We start from the raw sequence: 15,066 nt of genomic DNA, 5'->3' as shown, positions 1-15,066 counted from the left end.
AGTCACTGTGCCTGCTAGTGACCTCAGCTCTGTGCACAGGGCAACATTAACTTCTCCCCTGGTATTTGTGGGATCTGGTGGCCTTGCTGGAGTGGCAGAGCCACATTAAAGCCTGGGTTAGTGGCAGGGAATGGGATGTGGGGGAGGCCAGCCCTTGGCTCTGGCCATCCCTGTCACTGACAGAGCCATTCAGCAAGAAGAGTCGGGCTTGGAGGCACGGCTGTGTTTGCCAGGCTGACATTTGGAAATAAAGGAGGACAGGTGCCTCAACTGGGATGCTGTGTAAAGTGGGGGAGGGGGGGGGTGGGCGCTAGAAAATTTTGCTACATTTGGAATCTTACTATCTTACTCTACTTGACTCCTTTTTGATGTTTTAATACATGAAATTATTTCCGTGTGACATAATTCACAAAATCATGGATTGAAAGAGTTTCATATAAATCAAAGCTCAGAAGAAATCCTGCAGAAGAATCTCCCTCTCCCTTGGCCAGTACATTTCAGAGGAGCATGTCAGACATTCTATGGGATGTACAGAAGCAGCAAGAGACAGCCTTGCCACAGTCTCCTCTTATGAGCAACCCCTTTTTGCAGGTTCTCTCTCTGCAGGCACCTTCTTTGCTCAGAAAACCTTGTCTGTTTTAAGCCAGAAAGCAGTCTTTACTCATTGCTGTAAATGGGCTGGGAGCATTCATTTACATGTCAGATATGCCTACATACTGTCACTTGTCACCCCACTCCGATGTTTCCTGGTGTTAGTTTTTCCCCATGTAAAAGCAGCTCAAAGAAAAACAGATTTCAAAGGCATGTTGCTCACAAATGCAAAGCAAAACAAAGTGCATCTGTGATAGATGGGGGAAATATTATTTCTATGAAGTTCGATTCAAGCATAAAGGTTGAGATTGAAAAATAGATTCAAAGGTAAGGGCTTTCAGAAATAACTCCTTTAAAGAGATGCTGTTTTGAAGCAAGGATATAGTTCCTTTCTTTATAGAGATGTATAGAGATATGTATGCTAGTTTCTATGAAGCCTAACAAATGGATTCAATCCTGAAATTGGAGCTTGTTTCTATTTCACCAGGGAGACCAACCTGTCAGAGGTTCAGTAGCTGCCCTTTCTTGCACAGAAATGAATCTGTAGTAAAGGGATTTTCTTCTGATATAAAGTAATATAAATCAGAGCAGAATCTTGCTGGATTTTCTTTTTAAAAAATCTTCCTCTCAAAACACAACTATCAGAAGCTATGATTTAGATAGCCAGTGCAGTGTGCTTACTTCAGGAGAACTTTTTTTTCTGATTACCTAGCAGACAATGTGATCATTTAATTTTTTCCTTTCAGTTTACTTTCGTAACACCCTATTGACATGAAAAACAGAGACTGGCTAGTCATGTTTCACGGTCCAAACAACAGAACTGGGAAAAATTACAGCAGGTTTTCAAAATCTACCTCTAGCTTTAAAGTTTCCTGAGCTCTTTAGTAAATCACCAAAGTTACCTCTGCCAGATCTTATAAGTCCTTATTAAGCCATGCTTGCTTCTTTGTGGAGCATTATATATGCTTTCTAGCAAAGAGAAACAACAGTAGAATTGAAAGATATTGAATGAAGAGCAGTTCCATCATCCAGTTCTAAGCCATCAGACGAATATTGCCACTAAAGCGTAATGATGAAGATGTTCAATAAAGCTGCAGCGTACAAACATCAACAAAACAAGCCTCTAGTTAAAAAAAATATGTTTTCTAAACTCTTGGAAGAAATTGAAGCATCATCAGTCACCTGGTGCTTTCTGCCTGCAGCTGAATGAGAGTTGTTAAAATGCATGGTGCAGTTAAGCCTGCCCAGGTAATTTTGGCAGCAGAGGTTGCAGAGTGATTATAGGTCACCCCTGGCAGAGGGAGAGGAGAGCAGCTGGGAGCAGTGACCTCCTCGCTGAGCCCCTGGGCAGCCTGCATCAGGTGTGCTCTTGCAGCTCAGAGCTTTGTAAATGGAAGCTGTTTCTTTGCTACAGGTAGGCAAAGGTCCCGAGCTGAAGCCTCCTGGCTCTCGCCGACCACTGGCAGCGAGCTGTTTTATAATGAGCCCATCGCTGAGTGCTCTGTGAGGCCCTTGAGATGTATTTGTCTTTTCTCCTGACAGCTTTCTGAATGGAAAGTGCTCAGCCATCACTTACCCAGACTTCTGAGTTCCGGTTTGAGGTCTACAAAGGTGAAAATTATTTAGAAGGTGCTTCTGGCTAATGTAATTTCATTTTAAAAGGTAGTTACATCATCCCGTTGCAATTTACTGGGTGGAATCTGCAGTGGCAGACAGTGCCCTGAGAATGAAGAACGCTTTCCTAGTGGCATACTTAATGGACAGAGGAAGAGCAAATGGAGAAGTATCAAAAACACTGCTACACTTTCCAGGGGAAACTGGGAAATCAAATGTTCACCACTGCTCTTGTTTTCTTTTCTTGCAGTGGTTCACGTTTATCAAACTAGTTTTCTAAACCCTTAAGTTTTTTAAGTGCATATGGCAATAGCGTTTTTTCTTTAAGCTCCAGTTCCCAGAAGCATATGACTAAGTGAGAATCTTGCTCTTCATTATTTAAATTAAAGGTAAATGAAAAATAAAGATATTCTAGTTTCCATAGCTGCAAAATAAAAACCTAACAAGTCCTCTACCAAAATGCTTAACAAATAAGAATTACCTAACTTTTTTTGGTTTTAATTTTGAAAGAAGCAAATGAAAAAGGAAAAAAAATGACAATTTTATGTGCATTTTGTCTGTATTTTATACATATACAGTAAAACTTGCATTTGGTAGCCTTATATGCAGAAATTTATGCAATGTATTAAGGGCAAGTCATCTGCAAGAGTGGTAGAAAAGAGTCTATTAAGAATAACACACGGTGATATATGGGCAGTTGGTGTTGAGAGGTGAGTAGGAAGAGAATATATGATTTCTGCTCTACTCTAAACTAAATCCCCCACCTTTTTGACAAGGACCACCTCCTTCTCTCTCTCCCTCTCTCACAGCACATCTGAAAGTGCGTGAAACTCCTTTGGTGTGTACAACACAGATTATTCTACTAAATAACATACTCCCAAACAGCAGCAGTTGCATTTTCTAATCATTTGATAAAGAATGGTATCTTTAATGGCTTTGTAAAACGTTAAATTGCTTATCTTGGCCAAAGGAGTTAGAACCCTAAAATAATTAAATCTTAGAGCTTTTCCATCCCTAATTACAAGGTTACTCAAATTTTTACTTTGCTCTATATCAAAAAGTCATCAGTTTCCATTGTCAGCTTAGATCAGCTCAGGACTGAATGTTGGTTTTAATCATGGAAGTAAAAAGTGTTCTTTTCTACATGTCTGTTTATAGACATCACAAGATTTTTATGCAAATGTCAAACTGGATATACAAAGAAATGCAATGTACAGAAAATAAAAACTGAACTCCTGTGACAGCAAATGCCACACCAGCAAACTTCAGGCTGCCCTGAGATGATAGAACTCATTGCTTATCTTAGCCACTGTCAGATTTGACTCTTTGCTGTACTCCTTTCACATCTAAACCATCAATGAATCCTGCCATCTTTTAATTTTAAGCACTCTTCTTGCTGCAGCTGAATTCCTTAGCTCTCTTCTACTGCTCTAGACATTTTCTTGCCCCAGCCGAAGCAGCTTCCTGTGTTCTGGTCACCTCCTTTTACACCTAGATCCTTCTCTTCAATGCAACATCAGTGAAAAATCTTGTCTCCTCTTCTGAGCTGTAGTGATCCCCATGTCTGCACATTGCTGCCTCCTCACCTACACATGCTTGGTGCTTGCTTGTTAGGTTTTTCACAGCAGGAAGTGAATGCTATCAAATAATGCCAGGGATCACCTTGCTGGGAGGGCAATTACTGATGTTGGAGTTTGTCCTCAAAACATTCAATATTCCAGCTTCTTTCCTCAGTTTGTGTTTCTGCTCCTTGTTTTGTACCCCCAGTGCCTGTTGATAACATATATATTCCTAGCATGCTGGGAGCTAAGCATTATTTGGGGCTTCTGAACATGAATACAACAACAAAGAACCTTAACCCTTCAAAATGTACCAGCTTTTTCACGCTGTTTCCCTTTTCTCTTCTCTCTTTTCCTGTTTTTCCCCCTCATACCAAATTTTGTGTTCAAATTCTCCAGTACCCTCTTCAAGAATTTACCTCAGACTTCTCTTCCATGCTGCCTCAATGCCTGCAGCAATCACTGCTTCTCTGTTTGTGTGGCAAACAACTGCTGGTGATGGATTTGGAGCTCTCTGTAATTATTTATGAAAACTGTGAACTGCCCTCATTATTCAGATGCTTTCTGTGTGATTTTATTTGGCTTACCACAGAAAGAGCAGGCAGGAACAGAAAGGATCTGCTTAAAATGTCTGTGTTCACCTATGTTTCTCAGGTGGAGTCATGCCATGGGCTTCAGCTAGCCAGGGAGTCCCAGGACACCCAGGGGAATCAAGAATTATGATTGTTTTGTTGTCACTATTCAGAAAAGAAAAAAGTGTAATGACATCCTTAGCTGTCCTTGCTGCAGACAGCTTTTGGACCAGTGCAACTTATGTGAATCATATTTCCGTGCTAAAAATGATAGCAGTAACAGATAGGCAAATGACAGCACTTAATTGCCTGTGTGATCACAGGAGTACCAAGGGTTTATACATCAATGAGATTATAGTTCTTCTAGGAAAAGTCTTCAGAAGGAGGGCCTATGAAAAGGTTACAGTTTCTGACTGAAGAACAGTGTAGTTAAATTATCTTTTCATGTAGTCCGTAGATGAGAGAGCATGATGTCATTTTTGTCACTTTTCTATTTCTTCATGGTGGTTCCTGTGGAGTAGCTCAACATCCAAAACATAACAGTACCAAACTCTCACAGCAAAACTTGAAACTATATTGGAATATAGATAGTATGAATTTACTTTGTGGCATTATGGATATCTGGAAAAAGTTAAAATGAAACAATGTTTAAATGGTCTCGTGGTCACAGTAAAGTAAAATTGAATGTGTTGTCTATCCAGATGGTGAGAAAGCCATTTTGAAAAATCATCTTGATCAAAATCCACCAGCACAGTGGGGCTCATCAGACCCTTCCAGAACAAGCAAAGATCCCATAGAAGACATCAACTCTCCAGAACAGTAAGTATACATCATTACCTTGCTGACAAGATGTTAATTTAAATTATTACATTTCATCAAAGCCTGTATTTCCCTTCTGTGCATTTTTTATGGAAAGACCTTCACTGTAACCCCCTTTCAGCCAGCCCAGGCTACAGAGAGAACCTTAAACATCAGCCACGGGGCATGTGAATGGCACCTCCTGAAGCACCAGTAGGCAGCAACGTTGTACTGTGATGCCTCCCTGCCACCAGCTCACCACCCAAATGGAACTTAAAGGATATCAGGGGATGTAGATCCCAAGGTGCCCCAAAGGAAAATCAACATGCTTCTTTTCTCTTGCTGGAAACATAGCATGATGTCCAAAGTTTCTGTAGAGAGTTACAGGATGAGCTGTGCCCAACCACCATTGTGTGGAGGAGAAAGGATGCACATATGTGCAGAAATGTCTAATGACTCTTGTCAAAAGTCCAAGTCCTTCCACACACCAGCCAGAGAGGTTCATAGTGTACATAGACATTTTGTTCTCCTACATTCTTTAGCTAGATGAGGAATAAAAAATGTCCTCAGGGCTTTTCAATGTTGCCATAGCAGCTGGACCTGAGTTTTGGCACAGGAAAGCCTGCACTAAGTAGTTTCTCTTAGAAACAATGCTGCAGCCACAAGGAGAGGATGGCACAAAACGCTGGCTAGATTTACAGAGGGGAAAGAGTCTTCTGGTGTCAGCTTTTCTCTCTAGGAACCCATACCATAAAGTGGTGTCCTACCCTCCTCAGGCTGAGCAGGAGCTGCCGTGGGCCTCTCGCGTGTGCCCGGATCAGCCGTTTCCCCACAGCAGCCTGGTTACACCAGCATCACTTCATCAGTGTCTGAGCTAATAGCTGTCAGACTGCTGGGCAATTTAAAATCTTATTTAAAAACAGAATAATTTAAACAGATTACTAGAATGAGTCACGTTACATCAGCAACAGCAACCCTGATTGCAGATAGTAGCGACTGTCTTGTACTACCTGGAGCAGGAAAAACATGTGGAATTCTAAATCTGTCCTTGCACTCAAAGAAAAAACCCAACCCAAACCTGCAAAGAAGCTAATTCACACACACATATGCACCAAAAGGAAATCCCACAGTAGATGAAATATCTTGTAATTTCACAAAAGCAGGGCTCTTGCTGAGAGAGCTCTCATGACTTCATGGGGTCAGCCGGGTGCTTTAATGCATAGCTATTAAAGGCCTGGGTTTTTTTCAGCACCATTTGTCAGAAATAATGTAGTGTGAATGCAGCCTCATCCACATGTGGCCCACTTACATAAAGAAAGATGCTAAGAAATAGACAGACACTCAGATAATCCAATTGTCTCGATACAGATTTAATACAGACAAAGAAGAAGAAAAACATTTGGTGATGACAGAACTTCCTCTAGGCTAGTGATAACTGATGAGAAGACTGAGATTTCCTAAAGGTTCCAGAGAGTGGGTCAGTACAAATCTGAACAGTCTCTGACATTTATGGAAAGCCATTAATAAAGTCCTGCTAAATCTAAACAATGTCATTCAGCATTTGCACAGCTGTGGCTGTGCCAGGTTCCAAGGGCCAGTGTCTTCCCTGAAAATGAGTGCCAAAGCCACAGTGCCCAGACACAGTGGATCTACCAGGGAGGAGAAGTAGAGCTGTCTTCAGGACTTCTCTCTTTTTGACAAGAGATTGCCTTTATCCAAAGTTTGTACTCTTTAAGATATCATTCTGCACCTCTAGGCTTGTTTTTCAACTTGTCTGGCAGCACTTCTGTCCTTTGGTGGTTGATAAATGTATAACTTTTTGCCAGAAAAGAAAAAAAAAGGAGGTAAAGACAAGCTGTAGTTTCTGTCTTTCTCATTTCACTTTGTACATGGGGTATCTGATAGGTAGTCACACAGTCTGAGAAACTTATTTCTTATTCCTGAACACAAATCTCAAGGACATTAGTCTGAAAAAGATTTCTTCTTGGTCATAAACCTGTGAAAGGAGGATGTCAAGAAAATCGTTTGCCTGCATAAGTTTTAACTCTTTAATGGCTGTGGGGGGGGAAAATCGTTCCAGCTTCCTGTGCTTGTCAGCACTCATGAGAACTGGCATCTTCTGTATGAAAGCTCTTAAAGAGTCCAGAAAAGAGCTGATTTGGGATTTTTTCATTCTTTCTTACCATTAGTGCTACATTTGACTCATTGTAAGATCCCTTATTCTACACCTGTGCCCAAAGTAAAGGCACAGCAGTATACACACACCTCAGGCAGCAATGCAGGAAGTTGTTTCACATTTGTTGATGAGGTAATGTTTACACTGTGGAAAACAATTTTTTTGTGCTTGGCTGAGATTTAGGACCCTGTACTTAGGGAAAATGCAGTCTGTATGACTGTAAAGCAGGTTTAGAGCATGAATATAGATGATTCTCCGTTCCCTTGCTAGTCCCTGCTAGGTAGGTTTTTCCATACTGCCATGTAAAATTTTCCATACCCAGTCAGACCATCAGATAAGAAGAGCAAAAAGTGGATGCTGACTGCTTTCTTTCCTGTTTACACTGTCTACAGAGTATAAATTAACACCTCCTATAGCAGGCAAAGCGGTGCCAGTGCACAGGCACAAGCCCTGCACTTTGATTTCCCATTTTTTAGCATACTCCCCAACACAGCTGTATCCATTTGTACTCTCCCAGATAATGCTCAGCAACAATCCTGGGGGATGCTTAGCTGTGTGGATAGACACTGTACTGTGCCAGCTCATCTCAGGTCCAGAGATGAGCCTGAACCAGTTTAAAATAGATGTAATTCTTTTCCCAGTAGGATGAGTTGTCTCTCAGGTAAAGTCATCTGCTTTGATGAGCATCAAACTGCTCATATTTCCTGATGGGCAGTCCTGCTTATCTAAAGATCACATCAGTCAGCTTATGTGCATGATGGCCACGTTCAGTGGTTTATCTTCTGTGAGCCTTAAAGACACCCATCTATGCGCTTTCATTCCTGCATGTTGTCCCTTCTCCTCAGTGACCTACACCCAGCAGGTCATTCGTTTTTGGCACCATTAAAATTTATTCCATTCTCATTTTAACAGCAACAATATGTAACAGTCTTCCAGATCTCTAAGCAGAGGTGATGACAGATTTCTGCGGGACCCCACTAAAACTTGTGATCTTAATAGACTATTTCTATATGCAGGGGTTTTTGTAACCTTCAAAGCATGACTTCAAAGCATAATTGGAGTCAGTTATGTTAATTTAAGTAACAAAAATTCTCATTCAAAAAAGTTGGTTGTGACTGGATTATTGTACTGTAGCCATATGCCTCAGCATGAACAAGCGTTTATTTGTTTTCTTCACTGAGAGTGGTTTATCTGTGATCTATCTATGATCATACTCAAATGTGTCATTAAAGTAACGTGGGTTTAGAATGGTTAGTTCACTTGGTAGTAGAACATCTTGCTTTACTGTAGTATTTTAGAGCTTCTCCTGCATTTGCTGAAAATCAACATTAATGTGCTGCAGAATTAACTGAAATAATCCCTGAGAGCTTATACACAGTTTACACTCCAACAGAATTTCAGATGTGTGACTGTTGCAGCAAATTTGTTTCAGTCCTCCTGCTTACCAATGGACCTTATTAGCAGTTTTCTATAACAAAACCAAAATATATTTCAAGTGCCGTGGCTCTCCTTGTGGTATTGTGTATTACATGTGCATTGCATTGTTTTCCTGTGTGCATTGACATTGGAAGCCAAGGTTTTCCTGATTTTATGTTTCCCTAAGAAATGGTACTTCTGTGCAGAGCTGAGGACACTTGCCCTAACACAGAATCCTGATGAGTGGGTGCTCTGTGTGTGGAATCATCTTTGCTGTCCATCTCCTTTGGTGGGTGCCTGTGATTCCAGACCCATTATTACCAACCATTACCTCTGTAAAACACTTGGCCATATCTATGCTTTCACATACTTATCTATATAGTATGGACAACTTGAAACAAATTCCTAGAATCATATAATGGTTTGGACTGGAAGGGAACTTTAAAGGTTAATTAGTCCAATCCCCCTGCAATGAGCAGAGACAACTTTAAGTAGATCAGGTTGTTCAAATCCTTGTCCAGTTTGGCCTTGAATGTCTCCAAGGATGGGGCATCTGAGCCACCTGTGGCAGTGTTTCACCACCCCCATCATAAAAATTCGTTATTTTAATGTAGTCTAAATCTACCCTGTTTTGTCTAAACTTCACACAGCATCCTCTCACTCCATGCCCTTGTAAAAAGCCTCTCTCCAGCTTTCTTGTGAGGCCCCTTTAGGTACTGGAAGGCAGCTTTAAGGTCTCCTGGAGCTTTCTCTTCTCCAAGATGAAAAACGCCAGCTCTCTCAGCTCTCTGTTTTTATGGAAGATATCCCTGATTTTCTTTGCGGCTTTTCTCTGGACTCGCTCCAGCAGGTCCACATTCTTCTTATGAGAAGAGCTGAATGCAATATTACAGGTGGGGTCTCAGCAGAGCAGAGGGGCAGCATCCCTTTCCTCATGTTGCTGGCCACACTGCTTTTGATATAGCCCAGGATATGATTAACTTTCCAGGCTGCAAGTGCACATTGTTGGGTCATGTCCAGCTTTTCATGCACCATCACCCCCAGCTTCCTCTGGGCAGGGCTGCTCTCAATCCCACATCCTCCAGCCTGTATTGATATCAAGGGTTCTCCCCAAAGCATTGGCAAAATGTGGCAGGAGTGGAAGAAGGGAAAATCACTGGTATTGGCCAAAAAAAACTAAAAAGAGTGAGGCAAGGCACAAAATTTACTTTCACTTCAGGTGAAAACACCAGGTTTATTTGGATTTTGCTACTCGTTTTGTTTCATGTTTCACTCTAGGAGTTTCATCTACAGTCTTAATTGTGTGCAAGTCTCCAGGCTACAGTTCTCTGCCCCAATTCCAGGAACCAAGTTTTCAAGTGAAAGTAAACTTCTAAGTACACTTAAAGCAAAATTTGCCACCCACTGTAGCCACCATTGGCCTAGCTAAATAAACATGCTTTGTCCATGGTATGGCTAACACTGAAATGGATGAAAAAAAATCCTATTCACTTGATTATGCAACTGGATTCTCTTGGAGTAGCTTCAAAAAGCCCTTTAATGAGAAGTCTATAACAGTTGAACAAAGTAAGCATTTCCACTGGTGGGAAAATAAGTGCAGGCAATTCTGCATTTGACCCCTCAACAAGAGACAGAATGACAATCCACAGCATCAGGCTCATAAGGATTCAGCACAGAGAAACAGTGAGCCATGCCCCCTCTGCACTCCCTGGGAACAAGGCATGACTTCATTGATAGCACCAGGAAGAGCTGAGCACAGTAGCAAAATAACAATGAATGGATTTTGTTTAGTTCCAGGAATGCACTGCCAGCACTAGAATGATCATCACTGAGGACTAACATTGTGTGAAACTTTAAAAAGGAGTTTGAGGGGGAGAAACTATGAGCAAGAGTTTCCTGGGTAGGCAGACAACAGCTACTTCTACTGCACCTCTGTATAAACAAGCCAAAGTTTGTTGTGAAGAAACTGAAGAGAAGAACACTACATTTCTTTCTGTTTGAATTTAAAAGCTGTACTGCTTGATCCCCAAGCAGTGCAATGGATGCCTTGGTATATGTCTTTGCTACCTAACACAAGGCAAAAAAGCAATTAAATGTCATTTGAATCAAAAAGGTTGTCCAAAAGCTAGCTTTCAAACAAACACCTCTGGTAAAGGCCTTTCTATACACTGTCATTATATCAGATAACAGGCAAACATAAATTTAAAACTCTGTTATACAATACAAAACTCTGTGATACAATGCTTTCTGTGGGCATTTTTGTTCTGAAATCCAAAAGCCAGTCTTCAGTTCAGCTCAGTCACTTTGACGTCCCTCTTCTCTTTAGAAAGTGCCTCTGTGTTTCAAGGGTGAATGTCTCCAAATACAAAGCCGTCCTGATGATAAAATGACTGAAAACATCTTTTATACTAGCAAACCTCGACAGGATTTTGATTTTGTGAAAGGTGCTAGTATATCCACAGCACTGTAATAGCAGAGCCCTTTTCTCATGGCACCATCCTCTCCAAGAAAGGGCTTAGATGGGATACCTGTAAGCATGATTTAGTATTTATTTAAAAAAAAATATATATATACCAGTTATCATGATGTCAATCCACAGGGGAAAATGGATACAGAATGTTGGGTTCTGGAACACTGAATTTTTGTGTGGATGCTGGGCAGGCCTGCTTTTAGTGCGCCAGCTCCTCAGTCCCATAGCACTGGCTGACAGAATCCAAAAGCATTTATCACCTCAAAAGCACACACCCAAACTTTAAAGGGGAACTACTTGAAAGAGGGAAAAGCCATCAGTCCCAAATCCCTCCCGCCATGCACCTCTGCTTGCTTTAGCTGGAGTTGCTGGAGTTGCAGTAATGCCATCCTTAGTACTGTCATCCTTGTGCTAAGTGATGCGTGGCTTGAAACTCAGTCTGTGACCTCATGCATGTCTACACAGTTGAACAGGGCTCTGCGGGCAGTAGATGGCTTTGCAAGGGGTGGGTGGTCAACAACCCACACACCCTCTTTGCAAACTTAAGGTTTTCCCCTTTTCTTGGTATCAGCAGTCTAACAATTAACCTGAATGTGGCTGGGAACTTCAGAAGGTTGTGGCATGCTGAGAAAGCACACTGAGTTTCCTTTGTCATGTCTAACCTGTCAGAAAAAAATTCCCCACGGGGAAAACAACATCGTGGTGGCACAGTTCAGCATCAGCAAGTGCAGCGCTCCTGGCATTAACCCTGTCGGTCCTAGCGGCAGGCACAGAGGGCTCCCTCGCAGCAGCCTGTGATGCATTCCAGCTGCCCTTGGCTAACATTCCTCTCGCGTCTCTCCCGCAGCATACAGCGCCGGCTGTCCCTGCAGCTGCCCATCCTTCACCACGCCTACCTGCCGTCCATAGGAGGAGTGGATGCCAGCTGTGCCAGCCCGTGTGTCAGCCCCAGCGCCAGCCCTCGGCACAGACACGTGCCGCCCTCCTTCCGAGTGATGGTGTCGGGGCTGTAGGAGGGCGAGATCAGTGCTTCCCGAACTGCTTTTAAGTACTCAATGACTGGACTAAACATCCGACCGAGAACTCTGCTACAAACGTGTAACATTGGCTCTTACCGCAGAGAAACTTCTGCTGAGGCCCTCGTCACAGGAGTGCCCACGTAACTCGTGTGAAAAAGCAAAGGAGGACACAAAGAGTTTGATCTGTAGCCTTATTCGTGGAGTTTTTATTTCTTCGCCTAGAAGTCACTGAAAAAATGTTTCTTCCAAAATTTCTACTAGCAACAAGGAGGCTGGGATGTATGGATCTTGCAAAAAAGACACTAGGAAAAAAACCACTCAAATGTCACTGAGCTTTACGTGGCTGCTGAGAACATGCAATTCTATACTGTATCCATGTAAGGAAAATGTAGTGGTCAAACTATACCATGTTGGAATAGATACACTCATTTTTACAAGAGTTGTGTTAAATCGCTGGAAACATTCTGCACTGGTTAGTCTTGCTTCTTTTCATTTCAGGGATGATGTTTAGCAGGAAAGAAGAATTGTGAGAAATGATTCCTCGGTGTCATTGAGACTCTGCAGTGCTGTGAGCAGGGTCACCTTTACCTTGCAGCTGTATGTGTAACCCAAGCAGAGCCTGAAGCTCCAGCTCTGAGTTGCCACCAGCTGGAGAGCTGCTGATTGCAAGCAGAGCACTTGACCCTCCTCCAGGGCAGTGGTAGTGACTGCTGACCATCTGCAGCTTCATTTTTAGCTAAGTTTCTGCACCTATTTCAGCATAAACACCACCAACCATAACACACTAAAGTGTCTGAAAAACTCCTAGGGCTGATAACTCAGGAAACTGAGGACAGATGGGTAGTAAAGTCTTAATGCCACAGGATGAATTGTTTTTCCTAGTTTGTTTGAATTGTGTCACACATAATTACAATCAAATTAAATTAGTGGACTTGGGGGGGGAGGGAGTAGGGCACAGCACTTTGCTGCTGCGGGCAAAGCCTGCAGGCACGTGGATGTGAATATACACTATGTTTGCTTCGTACCTGTGTACGTGTGACAGCTGTAGAGGATAGGAGAGGACAAATCAAATTTACCAATAGAATATTTTACCTGAATCTTGAAAGGACTGTGAAAAAACAATGACTTTTATACTTTAGCTCCTTTCCCGAACCAAAGCAATTAGGAGGAATGATAGCGGTGTACCGTCTGGACCAGCTCTGGAGCCAAACCCTCAGGCACAGGTGAGACACACATGCAGCTTCTTTTTCCAAGGGACTGGAAATGTATCCTCTCACTGCCAGGGCTGGTTGCTAAAAGTAGGGGGGAAAAAAACACGTGAAGCACCCACTGGGCTCTCAGTTTTCTTTAATCAACACTTGTGCCCCTCAGACCAAACCTTTGGAATGACATTTATACAAAGGTTTACGAATCAGCAATGATTGAAGCACAGCTGAAGGGGTTCATTAGCTGAGGGATTTAACTGCAGCTTTGACAAGCTAGCATAAATCTCCATTAAAAATAAAACACACCTCATAGTGGCCAAAACCAACACGAATATGTATCTAAATATTACAATCAGGAGCATCACAAAATATTTCACTTGGCACATACAGTAAGAGAGGTTATGGAAATATCTGTAGCTTTTAGAACAAAAAACCATGTAAGTATGAACACATATAAACTAGAATTCATTACTCTGTTTAAGCACTAAACACTGACGTCGTCACTCAATGTGTGTTGACAGTATTCTCTTGCTTTATTAATATCATCAGGGCCTGGTTTATTTTAAAAGGAATGTTAATTTTTAAAAAGAGAAAATTACAATATTGTATATAATGTATACACAAAGATCTCTGTAGAAATATTATTCCAACTTAGCAGGAAAAAAAAATAATTCAGAAGTATCGGACCATTGGAGGTGAGTGTGTGTGTGTGTGTCTGTAACTTCGTGAATACTGACTGTGTGATGTTTATTAGGTTTAAACCATGCAGTACATTCTTTGTCTCAATGATACTGTAGTTTCTCCCATAACATTTTTTTTTTACTTTACTGCAGATAACAAGACCAACCAAGTGAATATAGCTATTTAATGTTTCTGTTCTTTTATACTGCAGCAAAAATGTACTGTAAATTTATGAAGAGGCTGTGCCCCAATGGCATTTTCCAATGATGTTAGTGCACAAATGCTTTAAACTAGACTGGAACTGCCAGAATAAAATGTAAATGAAGAATTTCTTGTATAACCTTATACTGCATGAGATCAATTTTTAATAAATTGTTGCAAATCTGTTTTTATGAATAAAATATATAAAACTTAGCTTTTTGGACTCAATGCCCTCTTCCCCCATTGCAAAATCATTTTTAATGAGAGTGTGTGTGTGTATACATAAACATAGGTATATATAAAAGCCTCCTTGGAGAAAGAGGACTCCTTCTACAACACTACATTTTAATAAAAATGTAATATGCAATAAAAATACACATCCTAGTTGTTGAACAGTCTGCACTTGGAGATAATAGATAGATGAGCCTCTGCCCTCAAATACAATTACTGCACTACCCAAGAGTGAAGTCTAAGACCTTTTTCAAATGGGAAAATAATCAAAACATGTACTGAACATTTATATCCAAACCACGCTTAGCCCACACACTGTTCTCTCTTGCCCCACAGTGAATGTGAATTCAGAAGAAAAAGAAATATTTTACTATTTCACTCAAGTTATTGAACTTGAGCCAATGTTCCAGCTCAATAGTAAAATCTCTGCATCAGCAAATGAGAAGTTTCTGAGAATAAACACCAATTGCTGCATGAAGGGAAACACTAAGCCTCTCCATCCAGTTTTGTGCATGTGATGGGATTTGTGTCTT

At 41.4% G+C, this 15,066-nt stretch overlaps 1 protein-coding gene across 1 annotated transcript in view; it reads left to right on the top strand.

Annotated features, from left to right (window-relative positions):
- GABBR2 (gamma-aminobutyric acid type B receptor subunit 2) overlaps nt 1–12,670 on the top strand; it is a 465,813-nt gene extending 453,143 nt beyond the window's left edge. The window contains exons 18-19 of the mRNA XM_063398360.1: nt 5,038–5,155; nt 12,044–12,670. Of these exons, the coding sequence (XP_063254430.1) occupies nt 5,038–5,155; nt 12,044–12,209 (284 nt within the window). The 3' untranslated portion in view covers nt 12,210–12,670. The remainder of the gene's footprint in view (nt 1–5,037; nt 5,156–12,043) is intronic.
- Nucleotides 12,671–15,066: the final 2,396 nt, after the last annotated feature.

This window comes from Prinia subflava, chromosome 1 (assembly GCF_021018805.1).
Source record: "Prinia subflava isolate CZ2003 ecotype Zambia chromosome 1, Cam_Psub_1.2, whole genome shotgun sequence".
Taxonomy (NCBI): domain Eukaryota; kingdom Metazoa; phylum Chordata; class Aves; order Passeriformes; family Cisticolidae; genus Prinia; species Prinia subflava.
Note: the sequence above shows the minus strand (reverse complement) of the source record. Positions and strands in the feature narration are given on the sequence as shown.